The sequence below is a fragment of the Sabethes cyaneus genome, chromosome 3 (genome assembly GCF_943734655.1).
Source record: "Sabethes cyaneus chromosome 3, idSabCyanKW18_F2, whole genome shotgun sequence".
In the NCBI taxonomy this organism is placed as follows: domain Eukaryota; kingdom Metazoa; phylum Arthropoda; class Insecta; order Diptera; family Culicidae; genus Sabethes; species Sabethes cyaneus.
In genome coordinates, this window is record NC_071355.1 from 8094024 (window position 1) to 8119731 (window position 25708).

A 25708-nucleotide genomic window follows, 5' to 3' on the forward strand; every position below is an offset into this window, starting at 1 on the left:
AGGGGAGTTACGAATCACGGAAATCCCCGTCGCGGGTAGAAAACTATTTAAACTTCTCATTCGGTAGTTCCACTCCATGATACTATGAAACACATATGATTTCATTATTTTGTCTACCATTCCCTCCGTTTATTGGATAGTCTACCGTTTTTAATGTCTAACCTCATTATGAAGTTTAAGTCAACAAATATGAGGTTAAGTTTATACATTCTCTTTTAGATTTGAACCACTCACACAACTTATAACGGTTTAAATGCAAGATAATTACAGCCACTTTTACTTATTTGTACCTCCCCCTCCCCTTTTTAGCGACCACCCCGCTTTTGTCAACACCCTGTGCTGATTTACTTACGTCAAGAAACATGTACGCTAAGTTTAATCAAGAACAGTCAAGGCCTTGCGGAGTTATGGCGCAACTCGTATACTTAAATATGTTAAAACTACACATATTCAAAGTTGATTTATTTGAGATAGACAAAAATCCACTCTCCAATTTTTTGATATTATGTACAAAAAATCACGATCTTTCAAACGCAATAAACCGATTTTAATTCTGCTTGCACCTTTCTGAGATACTAACATTTGAAAACGGCCTATTGTTATCATAAAAATTAATATAAGTGTAGATACTTCAAGCTATAAAATTGCTGAAGTGAATATTGCTCTATCTTGTTTCGTTTTGAAGATAATTTCTGGATCTTGGTTAATTTAAGGGTCACCCTAAAATAGCTCATGCCAAAAAAGCGGCATCCTAAATCAAGATTTTGTTGCTAAGACGTAAATAGTCTAAAATCAACGACTACTGAGTAAACAATTTTTTCCACCTAATTTGGCTTTCTGGACCATAGTGCATTGTTATTGAGGTATATGATTCGGTTGAACCATAGACTCATGAATTGGTTCGGTACGACCATTGAATAAAATGATTTTGCGTGACATTTAATTAAAATGCTTCGACAAGGCTATTGGTAAGTAAAATGGTTCTGTATTGCAGAGAGTTGAATGGTCCGGTTCGACCGTAGACAAATGGAATGTTATGGCACGTTTATTATCGAATAAAGTATATGGTTTGGTACGATCATTGATAAGAAAAATGATTGTGATCAGATCATTGTGCAAAGAAGTATACGGTTCGGTACGACCATAGTGAGATTAAAAGATATGGATCGGCAAGATCATTTTTTTTTTGTAGAAAGCATATAAAACGCAGGATTTAAGAAAAAAATTGTTCCAATGAATTATTTTTAGTAGCTTGTTTCCATCACCCTCCGATATTAGTCCATTTTCTTTCATGTATACGTTACGAGAGCAGAATATTTAATGATGAGTTACCGACCGACGTCCGGGTGACAAACTATTACTGTGAGCAGCCGATTTGGAGACAAAAAGAGAAACGAAAAAATACGTCACCGTATGCTTCCAGTCAGTTTGCAGTTTATATTCTCAAAGCGCAAAGCAAAACGGGAGATCGACTGTTTGCTTTTGCAGAGATGCCGCATGAATTGTAAGACGGCAGCAGCGCAAGCGGCAGCTTGACTGAATTCAAAAAAACAGTCAAATGATCGTTCAAAAAGCGGAGTTTGAATGCGGAAAGTTCGCATTCACGGCAGTCACATTCAACTTGCGATCCCTTTTCAAGCCCTGCTCAGGAGAGTATTTCTTTTGACAAATTTGTCAGTCTTTAAAAAATATAGAAGACAGTTGTCTCCACTTTGCTAAGTTTCACATCATTTAAAGCGTCGGGAAAAGTTGAACATATGAACAGAAACAAAGAACATAAACTGTGGCGAATTCGAAATGTTCGTTTTCGAACTCAACCACTTAAATTACAGTCTAAATGAAAAGCCTTTAATTCTGAAGTAAACAAGAGAAAATTAATACCATTTTAATCGTTTAAGCATTGTAAGCGAATCAGAATAGAGCGAGAAAGAGAGAAAAAGGAAGAGAAGTTGTGACAAAAAGGGTGCAAATTCTACTTGTGTTAGGGAGGGGGGAATGAGCTACACTAACTAGAAAGCAATGACGGAACAAACACAGGGTGGCGCGCGCATGCTGCGGGTGTGATGTTTTGAACACACAGTTGGTTGATTCAAATTGTTTGGCTACTTAGACCAAAAACGCAGTTTTATAGCGGACACCTCGCTCGTGTAACGTGATCGATCGGAGGGTGTCACTTAGCAACGCCGCTACTTAATATATTTTCTCGTTGCTTTTGTTTCTTTGTTTATTCGTTTTACTGGAACTCTAGTAAGTAGCGGTGGGAGGGGAATCACTACACAATTTTTTGTTGGTTACGGTCATTCAACGGTCAAACGAATACTTTCGCAAACGAACCATACCGGAAACGGAGGATTTGGGGTGTTTCTAAAATTGGGATTTGGGGAAATTCTCTCAGTGTTAATACCTAATTTGAATTATAAATTTGGAAAATTAATACTACGGTGTAAGACTAGAAAACTAGAATTTCATGCCAATTCGGTGTTAAACAGCCAATTATTCGTTAATTTCTGGTGGGATGAGGATGAGACTAAACGAAACGATGAAACGCTAGTATCAAACGCAAAACACTAGAATTAAACAGTATTAATCATCATCATCATTAATTATGGTTAAACAATAAACGGGACAAACGATGCTAGTTAACGAAACAAAAAAACGTTAGAGAGTAATGATAATAAAGTAAAGAAGAAGCACGCGGTGTTCCCCTCTTCTTCTTTTGCTACAACTTACACGAGCCGGTATGCCCAGTTTCTTGTTTACCTGGACACCAACACCCAGTTTCTGGCCGGTATGGCGGGACGTTTGCTTGACCAGGGTACAGATCAGCTCGGATTGCAGCTCCGGCATGTCCAGACACTGTTGGAGGGCATTCTGGGCCAGCACCACGTGGTAGTCGATACCGGGCTGGTTGACTGCCACCGAGAGGAACAGCTGGCAGCTCTGTAATAGCAAGATTTAATAGAGCTCAACCGTGACTGTTTGGGACGACTTACCTTGAACAGCTTTATGGCTTCCACTTGAAGCGTTTCGGAATGTAACGAAGTCAGTGGTGAGGTTATGTTATCCTTGGTGTGTAGCAGAATCGGGTGTCTCCAGAGGACGCAATCTGAAAGTTTGTTGAAGGTTTTGATCCCCATTTTTTACATTTCTTAGGTTTCAAGCATGACTTACTTGGATCGCCATCGGTTTCCATGAGCTTCTGAATCAGCTGTTCGTACTGCGTTCCAGCGTTGGGACCGCCACCGGAAACCACCGTCAGGTGGTACAACCAGTTGTCTCGTTCTTGTTTGCCTGGCAGGATGAGATAAGTAGGACCCTGCAAAGAAAATGGCTGTTGCTTTAGAAATTTTTACGTTCCAAACAAAGGAAAAGTTCTTACCACTCCCTGATGCTGCGGGTAAATGGCCACCGTTAGCCTCGCTTGGCTTTGGGCAGGGTCTTCTCGTTCCTCCGAATCTGAATCGGACACGTGCTCCACTTCTTCTACGCGAGCATCTCGCATATTGATCTGCCCCAATGGATTCTACCGACAAACCAAAACTTATAACTCATATAAAATTTTAGAATTTATTACACAAAACATACCGTCTCGCCGGGAGCCTTAAAGTACAGGAACATCTTTCCCAGCAGCACACACCAGCACTTTTTCGCGTGACCATTTTTCACCTTGGTAACCCAACCCTGAACCGTTGGCTTTTGGTCGTCCCTGCTCAGCAGCAGTTTGGTAGCGTTCCGCCGTTGCACGTTTTGCAACACCCGAATCCAGTCGTCCATCGTGGCGTTCGAGTCGGCCGTCAGATAGTACACCTTCTTGCCGGTGTCGATCTCGAACGTGGACGCTCCCTCGGCCCGATTGATCCGGCAGGCTTCGTCCAGTGCGATCGTTCCCTGAGGCTTCCGGTTGACGTCGTGCTGGCTCTTCCAGTAGGTGAGCTGTCCGTTCTTCAGCACAAACCACCGCTTGCGCCACGTTTTCAGCTTTCCGCCCAGTTTGGCCAGGTGACCGATCTGTTAGGAGAGCTGATTAGTTTATCCTAAGGTTCAAAAAAGACAGGGCGAAGCTACCTTTTCCAGTGTTTCCATCTTTTTCGGCGAATCGGCATAGGAGGTGCGCATCAGGAGGGACGGCATGGAGGCGTCCATGCAGGAAGTGTCCACCGCTGACACCGCATCCGGGGGTATCGCGTAGTCATCGGACAGCCCTGATTCAAAGGACATTTCTGAAATTACTACATTGGTGGGCACCGAGTGGCAACAGAGTGGTTGTGGTTCGTGTACGGGTGTGTTGTAAGTGGGTCGTGTATCGAACAGAGGGTTGGAAGTGTTAGATTTGGAAGGATCGATCGTACGAAAGAACGTAACGATTGGAGGTGGGAAATAAGTAGAAAAAATAAAAATTAATTTTTTTCAGCTTTGAACGTCGATTTTGCTTTTGAACGTGATCGAATGGAATCGTAGCAGCAAACCAAGGCGGTTAGAAAAGGTTAGCGTAAGATGGCAAACTTGCATTTTAATCGAAGCGCATGCTAAACTGAACCCAATTACCTCATGATTTGACTCGGAAAGCGAAACTAGTTTTTTTTGGAGGGGAGGAGCGTAATGTCTTTGAAAGCCAACGAAGCTCGACAAATGATAGAAATTCGCGAAAGAACTGCTGCTGGAACTTACCTCGGGTTTTGTTCTTTGGACTTTCGGACCCGCTGCGTTTGGCTGGGCTCAGACTAGAGGAGGTTTTGAGGCTTTTCGAAGGACTAGATGCACTGCCCGAGGTGCTCGTTTCGGTATTGTCCGTGCTGGTTGAGTTGTGCGAATTGTGGGTAGACGTGGCACAAGTCATGATGGCACCATGTTCCTCTCCGTCGCTGCTGTCGTCACTGGAATCCCCGGTGAACGGCATCGATCGGATCTGGGAGGCACGCTGCAGGAACAGTTTTTGATTATAAAAATTAATTTCATTAGTTCAAGTACGGAAAACTTACCCCTTTAACGGTGGCGTAAACCGGTACACTAATATCACAGTATCCACCGGAAACGGTTTGCGAACGGGAGTTTATACCGACGCTGGACGTCATCCCGGATCCGGACTCTTGGTCTTGAGATTCGTTTTCATCTCCGGCCAGGCCATCGTTGGCAACCTACAAAACGTATCGGTTAATACCGTATCAAAAAGTGCGCGATTTCCCCAAAACTCACCTGGTAGATTTTCGCTTCCCAGCTGGGAAACCGATGAAGCGGAGGTGTTGGTGGCCGTGCGGTTCCCAGCTCTGCCACCGAGTCCGAAGTGGTCGTACTGGAGCCCCCGCTCGGCAATCCCTTCAGCCAAGTGGGTGCCTTTTCCCGCGAAGGCGTGTAAATCTCCGCGTAATCGTGCGCCGCATCCATGTCGGAATTCGGACTCGGCTGTTGGCCCGGATTCAGCGGCATCAAATGAAGCCCATCGACGGCGGCCGCCAAATCTCTAGCTAGTTCCTGAGGTTCCATGGATAGATTTCGTCGGTGATGGTGCACCGAGGAGGACGCCAGCAGCGACCGGTGCTCGGGTGGATCCAACGATTCACTCCTCCGGCGACCGCTGCGACGCTTAAAGTCCTGTACGTCTAAGCTTAAACTAGATCTAACTGGTTGCTGTATACTATGTCTACTACTTTGGGTGGCGATGTGGTTTCTTAGTAGTTCTAACTGTTGATTGCACTTGATGTTTTGCTCTCGCAGCAGCTGGTTCTGCTCTTCCAGTTCGCGCAGTTTGTTCGTGACCCACTCCTTGATTTTGGCCGCTTTAGCGCCGACCTGACGGGCGTCCTGCAAGCGTAACTGTTTCTGCTCTTCGACGGCCGTCTCCAGCTGGGAGATCTTGCCCGGATCAGTGGAGGAGCTTCCCGACGGTTTCGCGTTGCTGTTCGGTGCTCCACTGCTACTGTTTCCGGCTGGCCCAGTTACACTCTGAGACTTGGGCCAGTCGCACAGGCGCTGCTCCATGGCCCGGACCTGAAAGGGAAAACAAAGAAAAACATGACTGGTTAGTGGCAGCTCGAACAGAAGACAACGAATGGAAAATTTAATGAATGCTTCTACGCATATGGCGGCTCTATTCAGAGCAAGTAACGTGTGTATGCGGGAAAACGGCTCTATGCGAAGGTAAAACTTTTGACATTATTGATTGGTCTATAAAGTTTTTCAATTACGAACGATGCGTGCCACCACACCAGACGGTGTGCTCTGTCAGTATGTTGGTTAGCATTGCGTAGGGGGGAATTTCAGTGATTCATTAATCCATCAGAAGTTGACATGCCGTCATAATTTATCACATTGGAAGCTTAATTAATTGTGGTTGAAACATAATTATGCCATCTGTCCTTTGTGGCAATCATTTGAAAAGAAAATGACAGCATTTGAATTACAGACGAACAAGTGCTATAATTAGAATTAGAGTTCACATTCATCTCAGTCAAAGCTTGAGTTAAAACCATTACAGTTACTTTAAACTGCAAAAATGGGCCTAGTGACTCGCTTTTTTAGGCGGCGATTTTACCAAAACTATTATCGCACGGGCTTGTCCCAGGATCTTATAATTTTATGAAATTTTGTATACAGTCATAGGTTATAAACTTGAAACCACAACCTACAAAATATTGTAAACTATAATTGAAACATTTGAGGTCAAAAAAACTGATACTAAGATTACATAGAAGTGATTCAAAAATTAGGCGTAAATATCAAAAATTACGAACAAGTGACGTCAAATGATGCAATACGAAAACAAAAAGACAGAAAGTATACAAAAATGACAGAAAAAAACCTGATTTAATCCACCTAGTGGTGAAAGGAACCTTTGTTATACGATCTTACTTGCTTACATGAAATTTTTGGAAATTGAATAAGTTTACAAAATTTGAACCAAATAGAAGCACTTATAAATTTTGATAGTTCCTTTTCTCATGAAATTGCTGAGTAAGTTGTTACTAAGCGTGTAGGGCGCTATATTTCTGCATATTAGCGTTGGTAAGAGGAAATGCTTATCAACTTAGGGACTATATTGACTCGTCTCATTATCCCTGATTTCCCTGATCGCGGATAAGTTCAAGTTGTTACGTGGTTTTTGAACCGTAAATCTCGCATGTGCGTAGTATTTTTCGATATAAATTAAATTATGGTTGTATATGAGCACCATTGGCATTATATTGAATTTGTTAAAAAGGTATTTTTTATATCTTAATTTTCGTAGTTACTGGCTTTACAAGAAAATTTTCGAATATCCAGGTTAGTCTCATATGACTGATGCTTACATACTTACATTATCCATCTAGCTCCGCCCATCTACTAACAACAATTCCTTTCCCGAAATACTTGTGGTCTTTAGTAGCAACAAGTATTGGACTAACATTCCTTCCCATCCCACCAGGACCCGCATTCGGACGTGGCCGGCGTCGGTATTGATCAGCATGCAGGGACCTGATAATGTTGCACAATGAAAAATAGCCTGCTGTCCCAAGTATGCTTTTTCCAACCATCATTTTGCAATTTTCATCGGTCCTGGTCAATAACGGAGTAGCAGCACACGGGCGGTATCCTATGCTTATGCTTATGCTTAAATTGCTGAGTAAGTTGTTACTAATGAGGGTAAGTGCAAGTAAAAGTAAGTTGTAAGATGAAATATTATTCTTTAACATATGCATTGCGTAGTAAACGTCTAGTTTGTAAGTTTTTGAACTATGCATAATTTCCCGTAATGCCATTCTTTTTGATTCACAACAAAAAAGTTTTCTTGAATAAATTTCATCAATTTTTATTAACTTTCGGTTTCTCACGCTGTTGTATTTTGTACAACATGTGTAGGTTTTTGAATGCCATATTGTTATAAAGTTACAAATCGTATATTACGTATATACTAACGTATATTCTTCAGTAAACTTGTTATGAGCAAAATGTCCGAATTATTCAATGCATTAATACTTGAAATTGTTAGGAAACAAGATTAGCATAAACCGACATCACAGAAACGAAGCACGTAGCATGTGACGTGTACCGCAATTAAACCCAAATAGAATTTTCTCTCGTTTCTTCATATGGAAAAATGGTGTCTGTATGCAGCAAAACTACCAGCAAATGTAAAATGTTTAAGATGTATCCGTCTGTTGGTAATCGAGTAATTCGGGGTCAAAATCAGGTTATTTTTTACAATTAAAGTTCTACAGTTCCTAACAAGCAAACATAGAGGTATACTAAATTCAACAAAGTTTTTATTATTTGTACAACTTTGTAATACACGAAAAAGTCATACAACAATTATAAGAAGAGTTAGAATAGAAAAACTGATTTTACAAATTCATATACAATAAATAAGATTTTTCTACCTTCACTGAAGAGATAGAAGGTTACTGTTTTCAGCAAAATTTCTTGTAATAATATGCTCTAAAAGTTTGCAGAACACATCCATGTGTTGTATTGACACTGAAGGAAAATAATTTTTTTATTTCACTTTTAGGGGGATTAATCAAAATTCAAATTCTACCAGACGATAGAACTTTCAATTTTAAGAAACTCTTCCAAAGGTTCGATAAACTTAAAACCAAGTTTTCCTAGTCAAAACTCCAGTGCGCACGTTTTCTTTGGGTTTGGGCTATTCTGCGCGCAAGTAACCGTGTTATAAAAGTTGGGGCGAGTGTTCGAGGGATAATATCTTTTGACCGGTAAAACCTATACTTATGTAATTTTGCATATATATTCGTAGTGTGAAAACCTCTCGTTTGATATTAAAATAAATGAAATTAGGTAAATTAACTTGGTTAAAATCATTATAAATTATTGTTAATTTTGGTGTGGTGTATTCGATTACTCATAACTTTCAAATTAAACGTCCGATCAGAGAACCATTCAATAGTGATCTATCCGGCTATATTACCTGCCAAATGAAACTAATAGCGTGTAAATCGGTTTGGCCATCTTTGAGAAACAGGCGTTCATTTGTACCTAGTCAAAACAGGTTTTTCAGGGCTAACTTTTAAACTGCTTGTCCGTTTTCAATAAAACTTATCAAAATGTTTAGTAATAGTAAGAGCTTTCGTTTGGTACTAATACCGTTAAAATTGGTTGCGTGGTTCCGGAGAAAACCGTGTCACGTAGTTTTCACATTTTTGCTTATAACTTTCAAACGAAAAGCAGACCACAAAACCATTTAATAGTGATATACTAGGCAATAGTACCTTTCAAACAAAAGTAATAGCGGTCGAATCGGTTCAGCCATCTCCGAGTAACAGGCGATAGAAAATTCGGAGCGAACACACATACACACATACACACATACATACACACACACACACACACAGACATTGCTCAGTTCGTCGAACCCTATCGATTGGTACATGTGACTCGGCCCTCCGGGCCTTAGATCAATTTCGTGTTTTTCGACCAATTTCTAAACCTTTGTTATATAGTATAACAAAGGTAAAAAAGATATAACAAAAAAATAAAACACTAACAAAACAATTAGCCAAGTGCTTTTGCATAAAAATTAAATCAGTTAGAATCAAAATGTTTCTATTGTGATATTTTAGAACGGGGGATGCTTTTAAATGTTTGACACCATTTGACCATTTTTTCGTAGATTTCAGGGCAGCATACGACACAGTCGAGCGTGAACGTGCACTTGCCGTATTTGAACGAAAGCTCTTGCGGAATATTTTTGGTGGAGTACAAACGGAACGGCGGAGAGTGCCGAAGGCGTATGAACCACGAGTTGCAGATACTAGTTGAAGGGATTCCTATCGTGCACCTGGCGAAAGTTAAGAGACTATACAGTGAATCGGCGACGTCGCTAGGATGCCGGACGACTGTGCAGTGAAATTCGTTCTCTTCAAGAACCGCACCGACACCAGGAATAGAAGGGCCTAACGTGCTAGATTGCTCGACCCGGTTTAAGCCGACTTGCGTGTGTCGAGACGCTCATCGATTTGGCGACGAGTAGCCCAGGACCGAGTACAATGTAGAAGAATTCTTAATACGGCAAGAGCCCAACCCCGGCTCTCTGCTAGTAGAAGTAAGAAGTAATTAGTATATTATTTACCGCAAAAATGATACAATAAACACAAATATGATATGAAAATTACATGGAAATGATAGAAAGATAATACTAAGATAATGCACAAAATGATACATAAATATCAAATATTATACAAAAAGACACAGAAAATGACACAGATGATAAACGGATATAAGAAAGTATGAAAAAGATCAACTGATAATATAAGAATCATTTAAAGGGGGAATGAAAAGAGCACAAAACTAACATAAAATGAGGCAAAAACTGGTCGAAAAACAACACAAAAATCATAATAGTACAATCTATACCTATAAAGAAGGATTTCTGTCTGTCTGTCTGTCTGTCTGTCCGTATGTTCCTTATAGAATCGAAAACTACTGAACCAATCGGCATGAAAATATGCATGTAGAGGTTTTTTGGGGCCAGGAAAGGTTTTAGTGATGGTTAGAAACCCCTCCCCCCACTAAGAGGGGGAGGCTCCCATACAAATGAAACACAAATTTCTGCATAACTGGAGAACTAATCGAGCAAATACAACAAAATTTGGCATGTGGGTGTTTCCGGTGACAAGAATTTTGTGGGGCATGTGGTTTCAGGAGGCAACAATTTTTCCTATGGTGAATTGAGACCCCTCACCTCTTTAGGAAGGGAATTATGACCCCTCTGCACTTTAAGAGGGGGGGCTTCTATACAAATGAAACACAAATTTCCTCTTATCTCAAGAACTAATCAAGCAAATGGAACCAAATTTGGCATGTGGGGGTTTTAGGAGGCAAGAATCTTTTTCTTATGAATTAGGACTTCTTCCCTGTTTAAGAAGGGGGGGCACCCATAGAAATAAAATAGCAATTTCCTTATAACTCGAGAACTAATTAAGTAAATGGAACCAAATTTGGCATGTGGGAATTTTAAGAGACAGAAACTTTTTCTCTGGTAAACTATGACTCCTCCTCCATTTAAGAGGGGGGCTCCCATACAAATTAAATACAAATTTTCTCTTATCTCGAGAACTAATCAAGCAAATGGAACCAAATTTGACATGTGGAGATTTTCGGAGGCAAGATTTTTTTCTATGATGAATTAGGACCGCTCCCCTGCTTAGGAGGGGGGGGGGCTCCCATACAAATGAAATAGAAGTTTCCTCATAACTTGAGAGCTAATCAAGTAAATTGAACTAAATTTGGCATGTGGGGATTTTACAAGGCAGAATTTTTTTCTATGGGGAATTATAACACCATCAACTTTGAAGAGAGGGGGGCTCTCATATAAATGAAACACAAATTTCCTCATAACTCGAGAACTAATGAAGTAAACGGAACCAAATTTGGCTTGTGGGGGTTTTTGGAGGCAAGAATTTTTTCTACGGTGAATTATGACCGCTCTCCCTTTTAGAAGGGGGGCTCCCATACAAACCCCTCAGTGGGTTGTTTATTTGTTTTCCTAGGCCTCTATTACTTTCCTTTAGTTGGGTCCGCTCGTTCGGACAGCTCACTAGCCGTTCAAAAGAACCGGTTCACAGGAAAAGGGGTTGGGGGATTCGGGGTTGCTACTGTGAGAAAAAATTCCAAGTTTGTATATTAAACTACCCTTGCTTTCATAGTTACGTAACTGCCAAAATGAATCTTCCAAGGTTGAGCTCCTCAGAAACTTACAAAACTCGAGATTGTGACAAAAGTCATCCGAGATTCACGATTTATGTACAATACAGTTTAATTTGAGGCAATAGGAAGTTTGTCGGGTCAGCTGGTAAATAATAAAAGATTCAAAAACAATACCTTTTGAAATGAATCAACAGTACAACAGTATTAGTAGTGGATACTAATGAGCATTTCTAGCTCCAAACACTGGAAAAAAGTTAATTTCTGCCTCTTTGCCAGATTTTAGGGAATAATTTAAGCTACCTTTAAAAAAAATAGGCAAACATCACTGAACATGATTTGAGATAATTCACAATTTATGATTTTTAATATGAGTTTGCAAAAAAATTTCTTTTACTGAAATGTTTTTCCTGGAAAAACACCTAATGTCCTTTGTCTTTGACGTCGTTTTGATCCAATAAGCAGTTTTCAAGATGTGAGATTTTGAAAAAGAAATAATCTCATTTCTAAATACGCCCTTTTCAAAAGTTTTTCTTGATGAAAGACACTTTTTTATGGAAAATGTATCAAGTCAAATCATTCCAATCAAAAATAGTCGAAACAAACCGTTTCGCTAGTTGAGCTGGAAATGCTCTATGCTCTATTTACACTGACTTGAAAGCTGCATTCGATCGTGTCAAACGCTCTATCTTATTAGCTAAAATTGAACGTCTCGGAGCCTCTATACACACCACAGAGGGGCAGAAATCTTATCTCGTTGGCCGCTTACGCTTCATACAAAGACCAAATTTATTCAAACAGTTTCGTTACCTTGTCTGGTGTTCCCCAAGAGAAGTAATCTGGGACCGCTGCTGTTTTCTGTATTCTTCAATTATTCCACCTGACTGTAAACTCAGCTATGCTGTTGATCTGAAGTTAGGCACTTCTGAATGTTGGACAGGGTATTTTAGAAATTTACGTTTACGTTTACGTTTACGGAAGCAGACATTAAAAATGCGATCAACAAACAACAAATCATCATGGCAGCCTGCACCGGATGGCATTTCACCAATAATTTTTAAGAAATGCTTTGATGCTCTTTGTGTACCTCTCACTGCCGTTTGCAATCAGTCCATTTCGCAATCGACGTTTCCAGACTGAAGCAGTGGCTCTGAACTTCTTGAAATTCTTGTAAGCAAATAGTTGATGTACGAGTCAAAACGACACATCTCTTGTGATCAGCACGGATTCTACCCTGGACGATCTACTGTTACTAACCTTGCGGAATTTATATCATAGTGTGTACGAAAAATAGAAAATGATGCTCCAATTGACACAGCGTATGTACACTGACTTTAAAGCTGCCTTCGACCGTCTGGAACAATCGCATCGTACCTCGAAACCAACTAAGCGGCTCTGTGAGTGAGTGGATCACAATCTGCTTCTAGCTAAGATAGAACGTTGAAATCATACTAAGTTATTCGCCGCCTCTCAGTAAAATTAGGTAACGCATCTTCCAGTGAATTTTGCAATCAATCTGGCGTGCAATCAAGGAAGACGACGTGTGCACAGTGCTTCCGCGAACAGTAAAGTAACCAGCGAAATATACTTACTTCATCTAGAATTGCTATATCTTTGATTCCTATGTAAAATCAAATTAGGCAACGCAAAAGGTAGAGAAAAAATTGCAGCAAAATATCAGTTTGATGTCAACCTTTGTTTGATGCCTTGTGAATGGAGTTGCCGCGTACATTTTTGCATGCATTCCGCAAAAATCTCAACAAAAATTTTATGTGAATAGAACTTTATTCAACTTTTATGCAGCAAACCTGCCAGGACTGGAGTTACAAGGTCGGTGGTGGAGTTTTAAATTGTTCTAGGATCTTTTTCTTCTATGGATGCTAGTTTCAATAGTTCAGTTTATCATGTCCGCGCATAGAAGACAGCTTTCGACATGAGCTAATTTGTACACAGAATACTATCTACTTTCAAAATTAACCTTGCAGCGCACAAATTTGCGCTGCTTTGTACTTTTTTGTTTATATAATTGTTTCTCTCTACATTAAAGTGTAAATGGAGGTAATAAAGCTGATATTTTTTGAGTTTATCTTTACACTTTATCTTAAAAATCTAAAGTGTCCGGGCGTAGAGGACTTCCCCCTTATTTCATGTCCAAATGTTGCCCTCCAGAAACCTGAGATTACGTGAGTTTCTGCGTCAAAAAGATCCCTTTTTTACCCGCCCTTGAAGGCTGACTTCAAGTAGACTTTTTTCCACCCCAAGATTTCACGGAAACCTGTAAAGGTCCGATGAACACTAAACAAATAAACTGTGTTACAATTGTAGCTCCCGCTCAGTTAGCTTTTAAATACAATATATTTGAATCTTGGATGGGCAATACTGCTAGATAGAGTCAGTAGGATCCTTGCACTTGCCCCGTAATAGTCTACTCTAATAGTGTACTCTAATAACTGGCTGCAAAGCTAATCGATAAGGAAGGGTTAAGTCTTTAAAGACGTTTAAGCCATAGGCTTTCCTTTTTTTATTAATTGTAGCTCAATTTGGCTCAATTTCTCATTTCAAACACTTATACAAAAATTACGGAGACCTGGTACAAAAATTAGCCCTTACTAACAAAAAAAAACAAATATGTGTCATGTGACGCAATGCTGAAATAAAAAGATAGATAAATGTACCAAAATGATGCAAAAATGGCACCAAAACGGTACAAAAATGTATAAGGTATAACAAAAAATAAAAAGGAAACCCGCTAAGTTGAAACGAGACCAACAATTGTTTCATATTTTAGAGCAACTTCTATAAACAAACCAAAGGGGCGTACCTGGGAAACCCTCATCTATAAACTTTTGAAGTTGAAAGTTAAAAAATCAATCCAAAGTTACATTTATTTAGAGAACTTGTGGGTAGACACCATCTATATTAGAGACAACTGCAAAACCAAAGCAATTCAATCACTTTTTTTCAAGTCCCACCTGGAGAGTTAATTATTTTTCCCAGTTATTCCTATGTTCGCTCTTCACAAAAACAGTTTATTCCCTAGTAAGAAGTGCAAGTGATCTGTTTATTTATCATTGAGTAACACATTTATTGATTGACAGAGAAATGACATCAGTGTTAAGCAATTGTATTGATTTTTAACCATATCGGTAAAATGATCATTTAAAATATTCCATCAGCCTTACGGACAGCCCAGCTTGTCGGTTCGACACGCGGGCCCCATCTACGGAATTTCGCTCTGAAATCCGACCAGTGAATCCGCTTAAACCCTGCAATGAAACACTCCATCCCAAACACAAGACAAGCAACTATCTCCCCTACCGCTAGAACCATCCATACCAGTGACAGATCGGCCAGCTCGATCGGGACGGCTTCCTGACTGTGATTCGCCTGTTGGTAGTGGCCTGCATCGTCCCGCAGCTTCTGTCCTAGTAGAAAGTAACGATAGAGATCCATTTCGGCAAATGCGTCAGCGTAGTATCGAACCAGTTCGAACGTCGACGGAAGGCCATCGTTTGCTGCCAGTGCCGGGGAATGGCCATACACTTCCTTTGCTAGTCGAAGGTTCTTCATGGGAAAGTTTTTCATCGGGAAAACGTTTGGTATCGCATGACAAACGTCTCCTTGGTGGTTAGATTGATCGCATAGTTTGATACTATTGAAAATTTCTGCTCCGAATACGCTTAAGAAGCAGCAGCTGCGTTTTATCTGCTCAACTGTGTCCACCTCTGGATAATAGCGAGATTGAAGTAAAAAAGAAATAACCATCGACTGGTAGGCTGAAATTAAAACGATATTCAGTAGAAGAAATAGGCCGATAAAGGAACGCTCGAGTTCACTGCCAAATCGTATTGATGCACCAGTTAATGCAGCGCTAAGAATTTCAGCAAAGTTCAAAATCAACTCAAAAACAGAAAAGCTTAAGTATATAATCGCACGGGTCAGAACGAGAAGCACGATGGTGACAATGTATCCCATCCAAATGTACCGATCAAACGGATCGATTAGTGCGGATACCAAAGGTTTCTGGTCACTTGGAGCAACAGCGAAACGATAAAATCGGGTGCGGTGCAGGAAAACGTATTGTTTGTCCAGTTCCATGAACATTACATCCGGCAAGAATTCCCAACTATTCGAAGTTCTCGAGGTGGAAAAATCACCGCAGTACGATCCGTTGGCGCGAGTTGCAATAGTTTCAAGCAGATAAATGTCGACTACCTCACCGAAGAAGCTTTCAAATCGCAAACCGTGCAGATTTTTCTGTGCATCCAGCGTAGGGTCTGAGCTTAGCGTTGACCAGCGGTACCAGCGGCGGTCGAAGCAGTTTCGATAGTGAACGGGATGGTGTGGATCGTCTAGAAGAATGTAGATTCGAGTGCTGTCACAGGTGTCGTTCCATTGTAGATCGGTTTTCCGCAGTAAAACGATTTTACGATGCACTTCCAGGCTGTGAGAAATGATCGGATCGTCGTTCAGCAGAACAACGCAGTCCCATCGGTGCAGGTTGTGCAGGGTTGCCACATTGCTACCGAGAATGCGTTTCGAGAAATTATCGGGTTTTACCAGTTGTTCTAATAAGGACACGTCCAAACGGGCTGATGGACTGTCCAGGTAGTATAAATTGATACGGTTTTTGCCAGGACATACCACGGCCAACGTGTTGTAGACTAGATTCGATATGTTAGTTTCGATATTATTGATACCCGTGAAAGCCAGCGCTGCTGGTATAAAGGCAAGCAATGCGAACTGAGCCAGCATCGTCGATAAACTGTGGGTGAGAACATCAACGTTGCTTTTTTATAATCTAGATCACTTTAAGAGTTGAAAGCTTTACATTAGGCAATCAGATTGGTGTAATGTGATACTAATACTACAATTTATCGATAAGATAAATTGTTGTTTCGAAAATTATACTGTGTTACTGACTGACATTACTGACAAGCCTGACGTGGCCCACTTTCTGTCTAATGTCATGTCTAATGATATGTGGATGAGTAAGCGTAAAAACCCGACCACTTTTTTATTTTTTCAATTTTGATTTTACACAGCAGTAAGATAGGGTTGTAAGACATAGTCCTACGCCAAACCGATTCAAAACTATGAAAAAAAATAGGATAGCAAGAGGAAGTTAGATAAAATTATATCTAAATATAATAAATAATAGTTAATGCTCGGATTATCCCAAAACACATCCGAATTTCCATCCATGAGCTCACCTTGAAAAATCATGTTTTTGATCATTCACTGTATAAAAAAAACGATAGAAATATCACAAAAGATAACACAACATCACTTTTCTTCATGACAAGCCTCAATGTCCATGTCCTGTTGCTCTCCAGAAAAAGAAACAAAAAAGAATAAGACTATTTTTATGAGACAGAAAGAGAAAAACTGGAACAAGAGAAAAAAAGTGGAAAAGAAAACAAAATATAAAAGTAGAGAAAATGAGGCGAAAAACGAGACACGACAGAAAACGATAAACGAAAGAGAAAAGAACAAAAAAAATAGAAAATAGAAAAAATTAGATAAAAAATAGTAAAAACGGAATAGAAAAGGGGGAAAAGAAAAAGAGAAAACATGGGAGCAGGAAGACGGAGCGACGAACAAACGAATAACGGGATGGAAAAGGAGTTAAAACGCGAAAGATACAAAAACCGGGAACCGGTAAAAAAGAAAAAAAATTTAAACTGGACAGAAAATGACAAAGAACGCAAAAACAGGGAAAACGGAAGAAGAAGCAAAGGCAAAAGATGAAATACGGAACAAGACTAGAAGGGAACAGGAACAGAGAAAGAGGTAATAGGGGGATAAAAAAATGAAAAATTAGAAAGCAAAAAAGGGTAAACGAGACAAAAAGACAAGGAGGCAAGGAGCAGAAAATAAGAGAAACAAAAAGAAAAAGAAGAATAACGAGGGAAACCCCACAGAGAAATATGCAATAAAAAACGAAAAAATGGAACAGAAAAAGAAGAAAAAAACAAGAAAAACTGACTAAAAAGAATGATAAAACAAAACAGAAAAAAACGGTAAACGGGAGATAAAAAAGGAAGATAAAGAGAGCCAAAAATAATTAAAAGACAGAAAATGCGGAAAACGGTACGAAGACGAAAAACGAAAAGGGAAGGAGACAAAAAGAGTTAGAAAATTACGAGAAATGGAAACGAAGAAAAACAGCAAAAAGGAGGTTATTCTCTTGAAACCGAGTGAAAGGCATCAAGAAAAATAGGATTGAAAATAAAAAAAAATGGAACACAAAACGAAAAAAAACAAATAATGAAACAGGAAACACGAGACAGAAAAAAACCAAGAGAAAAAGAGGAAAAAGGGGGTAAAGTGAGCGCAAAACCCGAGAAAATGGTGTAGAAAAGGTGCAAAAACGCAACGAAAAATGGGAAAACGAGAAAGAATAAAGAAGAAATATGGAGCAGAAAACAATAAAATGAATTCAAACCAAAAGGGAAAAGAAGAATAACGTGAGAGAAAAATGAAAACCATGCAAGGCAACGAGAGATCGTGGCCAAATGGGTTATAAAAGGAGTTAAAAAGCGAAAAAAGACGAAAAAGCGAGCTAAGACTGAAAAAAAAGGCGAATATAATGTAACGGAACAAGAGGCGAAACGGGCTTGAAAACGGAGAAAAAGAAAGAAGAAAGAAGAAAAACAGAACAGAGGACATTAAAGACTCAGAAGAGGGGCGAAACACGGAGCAGGAACAGAAGAGAAAAAGACCGATTTCAAGTCCAATTTGTAACCAATTCATTTCTATTCCGTGAGTCCAATTTTAAGTTAAGTGAAGGTGAAAATTTTTAAAGAAACGTCCAGAAACTATGTTCTGTCACATGGAATTTGTATGGAATACATATTTTTCTTTTGTTTGTCAACTTCCATTCTTAACCAGATCAGACCGAAGGAGAAAAATCGGAAAAGAGCACGAAGGAAAACGTGACAAAAACTGGACAAAGGGTTAGAGAAAGAGAAAAGACAAGAGAGATAAGAATAAAAACTGACATGTAATGAAGAACAACGAAAAACAATCGTATCGGAATGGAAGGGAAAACGGAACATGAAAAGAGAAAAAGAAGAAAACGAGTGATAAAAAGATGGAATACGAAACAAAAAACGACCTGATTGAACAGCAACAGATTAACGAAAGAAAAAAGAATAAAATTGAGCGAAAAGAAAGAACAGTTCTAAAGAAAACTAGGAAAATGTGAAAGAAAATAAGGAACAACTGGACAGAAAAAAAGAAAAAAATTGGACTAAAAGGAAGAGAATACGGTATAAGAAAGAGGGAAAGCAAAGAAGAAAATACGGGAACAAGAGACTGAGCAAACGAAAACAGAAAAAAGGGAAAACGGGTCAAAAATTAAAATGGGGAGAAGAAAATGAAAACCGAAGAAAAAAGGGAAAAAAACTCGAAAGAAAACAAAACGGCACTGAAAATGAGGAAAAGCAGTACATAATACGAAGAAGAACAGAACAGACGAACGAGCAAAGGAGTTAAAAAGCGAAAAATATGAAAACCTGGGCGGAACAAAAAAGAAAAAGTCTAAACGTGACAGAAAATGACAAAGAACGAGACAGGAAAAGAGGAGAAACTGGCCAAAAATGGAGGAACTTGGAAGAAGAAGACAACAGAAAAAGAGACAGGAAATTTAAGACACCACAAAAGGGCGACAAAAACGGAACAGGAAAAGAAGAAAAAAGGAACAAATAAAGAGAAAACAGCGAGCAGCAAAACGAGGGAGAAAAGGGGAAATACGGAACAGAAAACAAGAGAAATCTTAAGAGAAACGAAGAATATAACGAGAGTAAAAAGAAAACCGATAGACGGAAACGAAAATGGGACAGAAAGAGAATTAAAATAAAGGAAAACTTTTGCATAACTAAATTCCACTGAGTTTTTCTTTATTTTAATCTTCGTATTCCACTAAAACGCTCATACAAACTTTTGTCAGTAAAAAAGAAAGAAAAACAGCAACAACGAATCTAACAAAAAGAAGAAACACGAAAAACGGAAGCTTTAAAAGTAAACGGGAAAGGGAAAAAAGGGGACCAAAAACAGAATAAAAAGACTTGATTCTGATAAAAAAGATGGACTTTAAAAAGAGGAAAACGGCACAGACGAAGACGAAAAATAAGAAGGGAAGGAGATAAAAAGAGTTAGAAAAGTAAGAACGCTAGGAACGAAAAAAGGGAAAAAGAGAAGAGATAAGACTGCTCGAAGATAAACAGGATTAAACATTCGAAAAAATGGAACAGGAAAGGAAGAAGTACGCAGCAATGAAGTAGGAAACACGGAACGGAAAAAAAACATCGAGAAAAAGAGGAAAAATGAATAGAAAGTGTGAGGAAGAACCAACAAAACGGTACAGAAAAGGATGAAAAACGGAACGAAAAGTGGAAACACAGTACTGGAAAAAAAGCAGAATAGTAAAGAAGTAAAACATGTGAGAGAACAAGATGAAAAATGTTAATTTTAATTTTAGATTTGATGTCTAATTTTCTGTCCATGTCCGCTATGAAATAAAATTCAACTTCATAGTAGTCCAATAGGGGGTCAGTCCTGGTGTAGTGGTTAACATTCACGCCTCTCACGCCGGCAACCCGGGTTCAAATCCCAGCCCCGCAGAAGTCACGAATGACTCAAGCTGTTAAAGTTTTTGGTTCAATTTTAAATCAAATTTAAACTCTGATATCAACATCCAATTTCAAATACAATTTGAACTTCAATTTCCAGGTAAATTTGAAATAAAGCTTCAAGGCCAAATTTCTATTTAATCAAATACCCAGGTCCAATTTCAGGTCAAATTTTAATTCTGATTTTTCTAGGCCAAAAAACACTACGATTCTGAAAGGTCGGGTGACTTACCTTTTGTTTGAGCACGCGTTAGTGCGACTAAACCATTAGATTCGATTCTTTCCAGTTATTTTTTTGCACCCACCGATGACTCACGCCATTGCAAACCAGCCTTTGGTTTGAAGGAAGACATTAAAAATGGTTACAATGGCTCAATCAAGTTACAGTGCTCTATCATCATTCTACTCAGCAAGCACCAAGTCGTACATCAACGTACGAGAATTATCATAAATATCTCTTCACAAATTCACAAAATTCACACCCAAGTTGATTTTCAATCGTATATAATGATAATAAAACTGACACACTACACACATACGTACGGAGGGAGTCGCGCTTAATCGAATATTATCGTATATAACTACGTATATAGATGAAATACGTAAAATTAACTCCTAATCACGTATATTGCCTTCAAAACAGTAGATATATGCCAATTTTGCGCATCAAATATGATTTATTAGTATGAATATCTGTACGTAAAGCTGATTTTTAACTTTTATATAGGGTATTGTCGTTATCGTCGGGCCACTGTCGTGGTAGGGCCATCACGATTTTACAGTTTTAGTAACTCATGATATCTATGATACAACCATTGTAAAACTTCATACTGTGATAGCTAACTTTTCACAATATTGTGAGTTTCAATCGTGTATTCAAAACACCCGTACTGCATCGGTGACTAAATCTTACAAAAAAAGTCAAGAAATGATTCATGAAATGCAATTATCGAGATAAATTTTAAAAATGTATGAAGTGTGTTGTGCTGCACACGAAAACTATAGAAAATCCAGTAAGGTGTTTGGGAAGGCTAAGGTGAAATACTAGAAAAGCGCTATTTGTAAAGGTCGGGCCACTTGAGTAGTCATGGTTGGGCCACCATAATTTATAGCACAAAAGCGCAATAATCGCTAGAGAATGTCAGTCACGTAAAATGTGATGAAATAAAGCAAAATTAATAGGTTAAAAACATAGATTTTTGTTGTTTTTTTCATTGGAGTTGTACACTTCGGAAAAGACGATTGTCGCAATATTGATTTTACAAGATCGCCAAAATTTCGCAAAAATGCAATCAAAAATAGGGTATTGGTGAGCCTATATGAGCCGTTGTTCACGGAATTCATTCTTTTCATGTCTCTATATAGAATTTCAATACGTATGTCTTAGATTTTCTGCGGTGGCCCAACCTGCACAACATGGCCCGACTATGACAACATTTTTTTTCTTCACGTAAATGCCTATAACTTTTTTATTTTTCAAGCAATCAGTTCAAAACTTTCCGGCAATATACTTTATTCTTAGACTGTTGCAACGATGTTTTTGGATTTCCAAAATTCCTTTTGAAACGAAAGTTATTTTGGAAGGCGATTTTGGAGGGCGAATTTCAAAACGTGGCCCAACCAGGACGACACTCCCCTACATGTAAAAATGCCAGCTGGGCATTGGAAATAAATAATGAATGAAAAATCGCACTGTGATACATCGAATGAAGGAATTTATTATTAAGCGACAAGCCGCAATATGAGATTATTTTTCTGCATGACAATGCTCCGCGACATGCGACAAACCAGACAACCTCTCGACGCATTGCTTGTTAATTCTTTGGATGAAACAAAGTTCTAAGTATTTTTTATTATGGTAAACCTGCCTTACAGAGAGCTCATTTCATTAGTTTCTCACGAGAGAGAAATCGACTAAACCTTACTCTAAACGGTGTCCAACAAATGCGCTTAAACCCTGCCAGGAGGCACTCCATCGCAAAAGCAATACAAGCAGCTGCTTGTCCTAGCCCTAGAGCCATCCATACGAGGGAAAAATCGGTTACCTTGATCGGGATGGCTTGCTGGTCGTGATTCGCCTGTTGGTAGCGGGCTTTGTCGTCCTGCAGCTTCTGTCCGAGCAGATAGTAGCGATAGAGATCCGTCTCGGCGAACGCGTCAGCGTAGTATTTAACCAGCTCGAACGTCGACGGAAGGTCATCGCTTGTTGCCAGCGTTGGGAAATGGCCGTATTCTTCCTTTGCCAGCCGATGTTCCTCCAACGGGAAGTCCTTTATCGGGAAAATGCTTGGCAGCACATGACAAACGAATCGTTCGTAGTCTGATTCATCACACATCATTGCGTTGCCATAAAAGTTTATTCCGTATAAGCCAAGAAAGCAGCAGCTACGTTTTATCTGCTCGAATGTGTCCAGTTCTCGGTAATACCGAGATTGAAGCAAATAAGAAATTACCATCGATTGGTACACTGAGATTAGGACGATATTCAGCAGAAGAAATAGTCCGATAAACGAACGCTCGAGTTCGCGTCCGAACCGCATTGATGTGCCAGTTAGTGCAGCCCGCAGGATTTCAGCAAAATTCGAAAACAATTCGTACGCGGAAAAGCTTCGATACATTACTGTACGGAGCAGCACGAGAAGTACGATCGTGATCATGTATCCCGCCCAAATGTATCGATCAAACGGATCGGTTAGTGCGGATACCAAGGGTCTCTGCTCACTCGGAGGAACAGCAAAACGAAAGAATCGGGAGCGATGCAGGGAAACGTATTGTTTGTTCGGATCCATGAACATTACGTCTGGTATAAATTTCCACAGATTAGATATATCCGATGGGCCGTCAAATGCACTGTCGTACGATCCGTTGGCGCGAATGGCGATAGTTTGCAGAAGGTAATGATCGACTGCTTCCGGGTATCTGCTTTCGAACTGTAAACCGTGCAAGTTTTTCTGAGCATCCACCGTAGGGTCTGAGCTAAGCACTGACCACCGGTACCAGCGACGGTCGAAGCAGTTCCGATAGTGAACGGGATGCTGTGGATCATCCAGGAGAATGTAGATTCGAGTGCTGTCGCACTCGGAACTATTTCGTTGTAAATCCATTGTTCGTTGTAAGACAATTTTACGGTGTACTTTCAAATTGCGGGAAATGACCGGATCATCGTTGAGCAGAACAATGCAATCCCATCGGTGCCCTAGGTTGTACCGGTTTTCCGAATTGTTGCGTATGATGCGTTTCGAGAAATGATCGGGTTTCACCAGATGTTCCAATAAGGACACCTCCAAAGGGGTTGATAATCTCTCAAAGGAATAGAAATTTATTCCAGTTTTGCCAGGACATACCACGGCCAATGTGTTGTAGATTAGATCCGATATGTTAGATTCAATATTATTAATAGTCACCAAAGCCAGCGCTGCTGGTAGAAAAGAAAGCAATGCGAACTGAGTCAGCATTGTCGATAAACTATAGGAAAGGAAACCGAGGTTGCTTTTTTATAATCAAGAGCACTTTAAGAGTTAAAAGCTTTAGATTAGACAATTAAATGGGAGTAATTTAATATTAAAACTTTAATGTATTGATAAGATAGGTAAGGTCGGAAGTAGCAGCTTGAATCACTACTGTATTTTCCAGAAAAAGAGTTGATTTTTTTTTACAAATATATTTAAATTTCATACACTTGTTTGGCTTCACCGCTGAACCACCAACTGACAGTTGAGCAGCATCATAGTAGTACCATCGGACGGACGGGTTGAAGATGAAGCTCGACAGAGCGGATAAACGAACTGGAAGTGAAAAAAAAGCAGCAACAACAACAGCAACACAAAATCCCAATCGTTTCAAAGATGCGTCAAGAGAGCACGACTGAAGAGATGAAAAATTGCAGAATGCAAACATACGGAATGAAATATTGCCGTCCGTTCGTTCGGCTGGCTGGGGAAAACTGTGTGTCGGAACGGGTGATGTGACGATCGTTGCTTCGAATCCTTTCCTCTTCCAGGAGTGTGGGGTGGGATGGGCGGCGGGAAATTGAAATGATTGAATTCTTTTGTTTGTTTCACTGCACTCTTTTTTTCTGCATGCATCGTTTAGCCTCTCTCTCTGTGCAACATTCAAGCAAACATGGACGGATCAGTTGGTTTCAAGTTAAGTTCCCGGCTCCCGTAGCTTCCAGCGAATCCGTAAATTGAATTGCAGTTGAAACAAGGTTCTTGACTCTTTTATAAATATACGTGTTTTATTAAGTCCAAGTGAGTCACCTTAAAGTTTGCACGAACAAAAGAAATCGAGGCTAACTGCAGTACTCATTCTGGCTCGCAAGATGCCAATCAAGATTACAAATTGCATATTCATAGCACACTGACTGTAGCTGACCTCCGAGCGTGTTTTATTGACATGATACTGACGGAAAATGTTAAGCAACTTGACGACCCTTTCCCTCAGTAACGGAGAAATAAAACCGAACAGCTTAACAGTACAAGTACTAGAGCGGAAATTTGCATGAACCCAGATGGCGCCGTTCGAACTGTCATACGAGAGGTCCTGCTGTGCTCGTCCTCGTCGTGCTGAGTACTGAACAACAGAAACATTTGCCGTATCGTATTTGTTCTTATCAAGGTTCAATACTTTCTCCACCGTCTACTACCGTCCGGCACGTCATGTCAAAATTAAGTTTTCGTCACGTTTCACCCATCCTGTAGCCAACCTGCCAGGCACAGCAGCTTCTGCGGTGAGAAGTGGGTGGTTTGATGAAAAAAAAGAACAGGAAACTTTGAAAGGAAACTCATGGCAGGTTTCACTCGCCTGCCCCTTCGTCAAGTACATTGAAACATGCGAAGTTTCCACTTTTTTTCCACTGGCTGAGTGAGACGCTTTGCATTGTACCTATAGGTTGCATTCGATGCACTCAACACCCACCGAAGTGAATGCTTTAGAATGAGTTATAGAAATAACTCCGACAAAGTCAACGATGCCGGAGCATTTTCCATCAAACACGAACACTGGTGACTGGTGACTGGTGAGTCAGTGACGAGACGCGCGCCACAACATTTTCCGGCCGCTTAATTAGTGCAACATAACAAACCGAAAATGATACGTGATCCCTTAGGCTGTCAAGACGGCATGATGCGAAACATTAAAGAAACAAAATCGCTCACGCTTCGGAGATGAAATTCCACAAAACCGAATGCATCCAAGTTAATAATAACAACGGTTGCCATAATTTTATTACGTTTTCTGTTTCTTCTTCTTTCCCAGTTTTTCTTTCGGCGTTAGGATTTCCTCACATTTTTCCCCCCTCAGAGGAGGCGTATCTATAATTCATCTTTATCTTTTCCGCTCCACCATCTCCCCCGTGCACCACCATCCGATTTTGATGGATCATTCGTGCACTCCCAACGCACCAGCCACGGAGCGCCATGACGAATGTGTTTCGTACT

At 39.8% G+C, this 25708-nt stretch overlaps 1 protein-coding gene across 1 annotated transcript in view; it reads right to left on the reverse strand.

Annotated features, from left to right (window-relative positions):
* LOC128744376 (uncharacterized protein CG43867) overlaps nt 1-25708 on the reverse strand; it is a 146122-nt gene that overhangs the window by 17542 nt on the left and 102872 nt on the right. Inside the window, exons 2-10 of the mRNA XM_053841349.1 lie at nt 5194-5985; nt 4980-5135; nt 4669-4918; nt 4066-4202; nt 3586-4008; nt 3383-3523; nt 3172-3316; nt 2994-3106; nt 2731-2940 (exon numbers count right to left, since the gene is read on the reverse strand). Of these exons, the coding sequence (XP_053697324.1) occupies nt 2731-2940; nt 2994-3106; nt 3172-3316; nt 3383-3523; nt 3586-4008; nt 4066-4202; nt 4669-4918; nt 4980-5135; nt 5194-5976 (2358 nt within the window). The 5' untranslated portion in view covers nt 5977-5985. The remainder of the gene's footprint in view (nt 1-2730; nt 2941-2993; nt 3107-3171; nt 3317-3382; nt 3524-3585; nt 4009-4065; nt 4203-4668; nt 4919-4979; nt 5136-5193; nt 5986-25708) is intronic.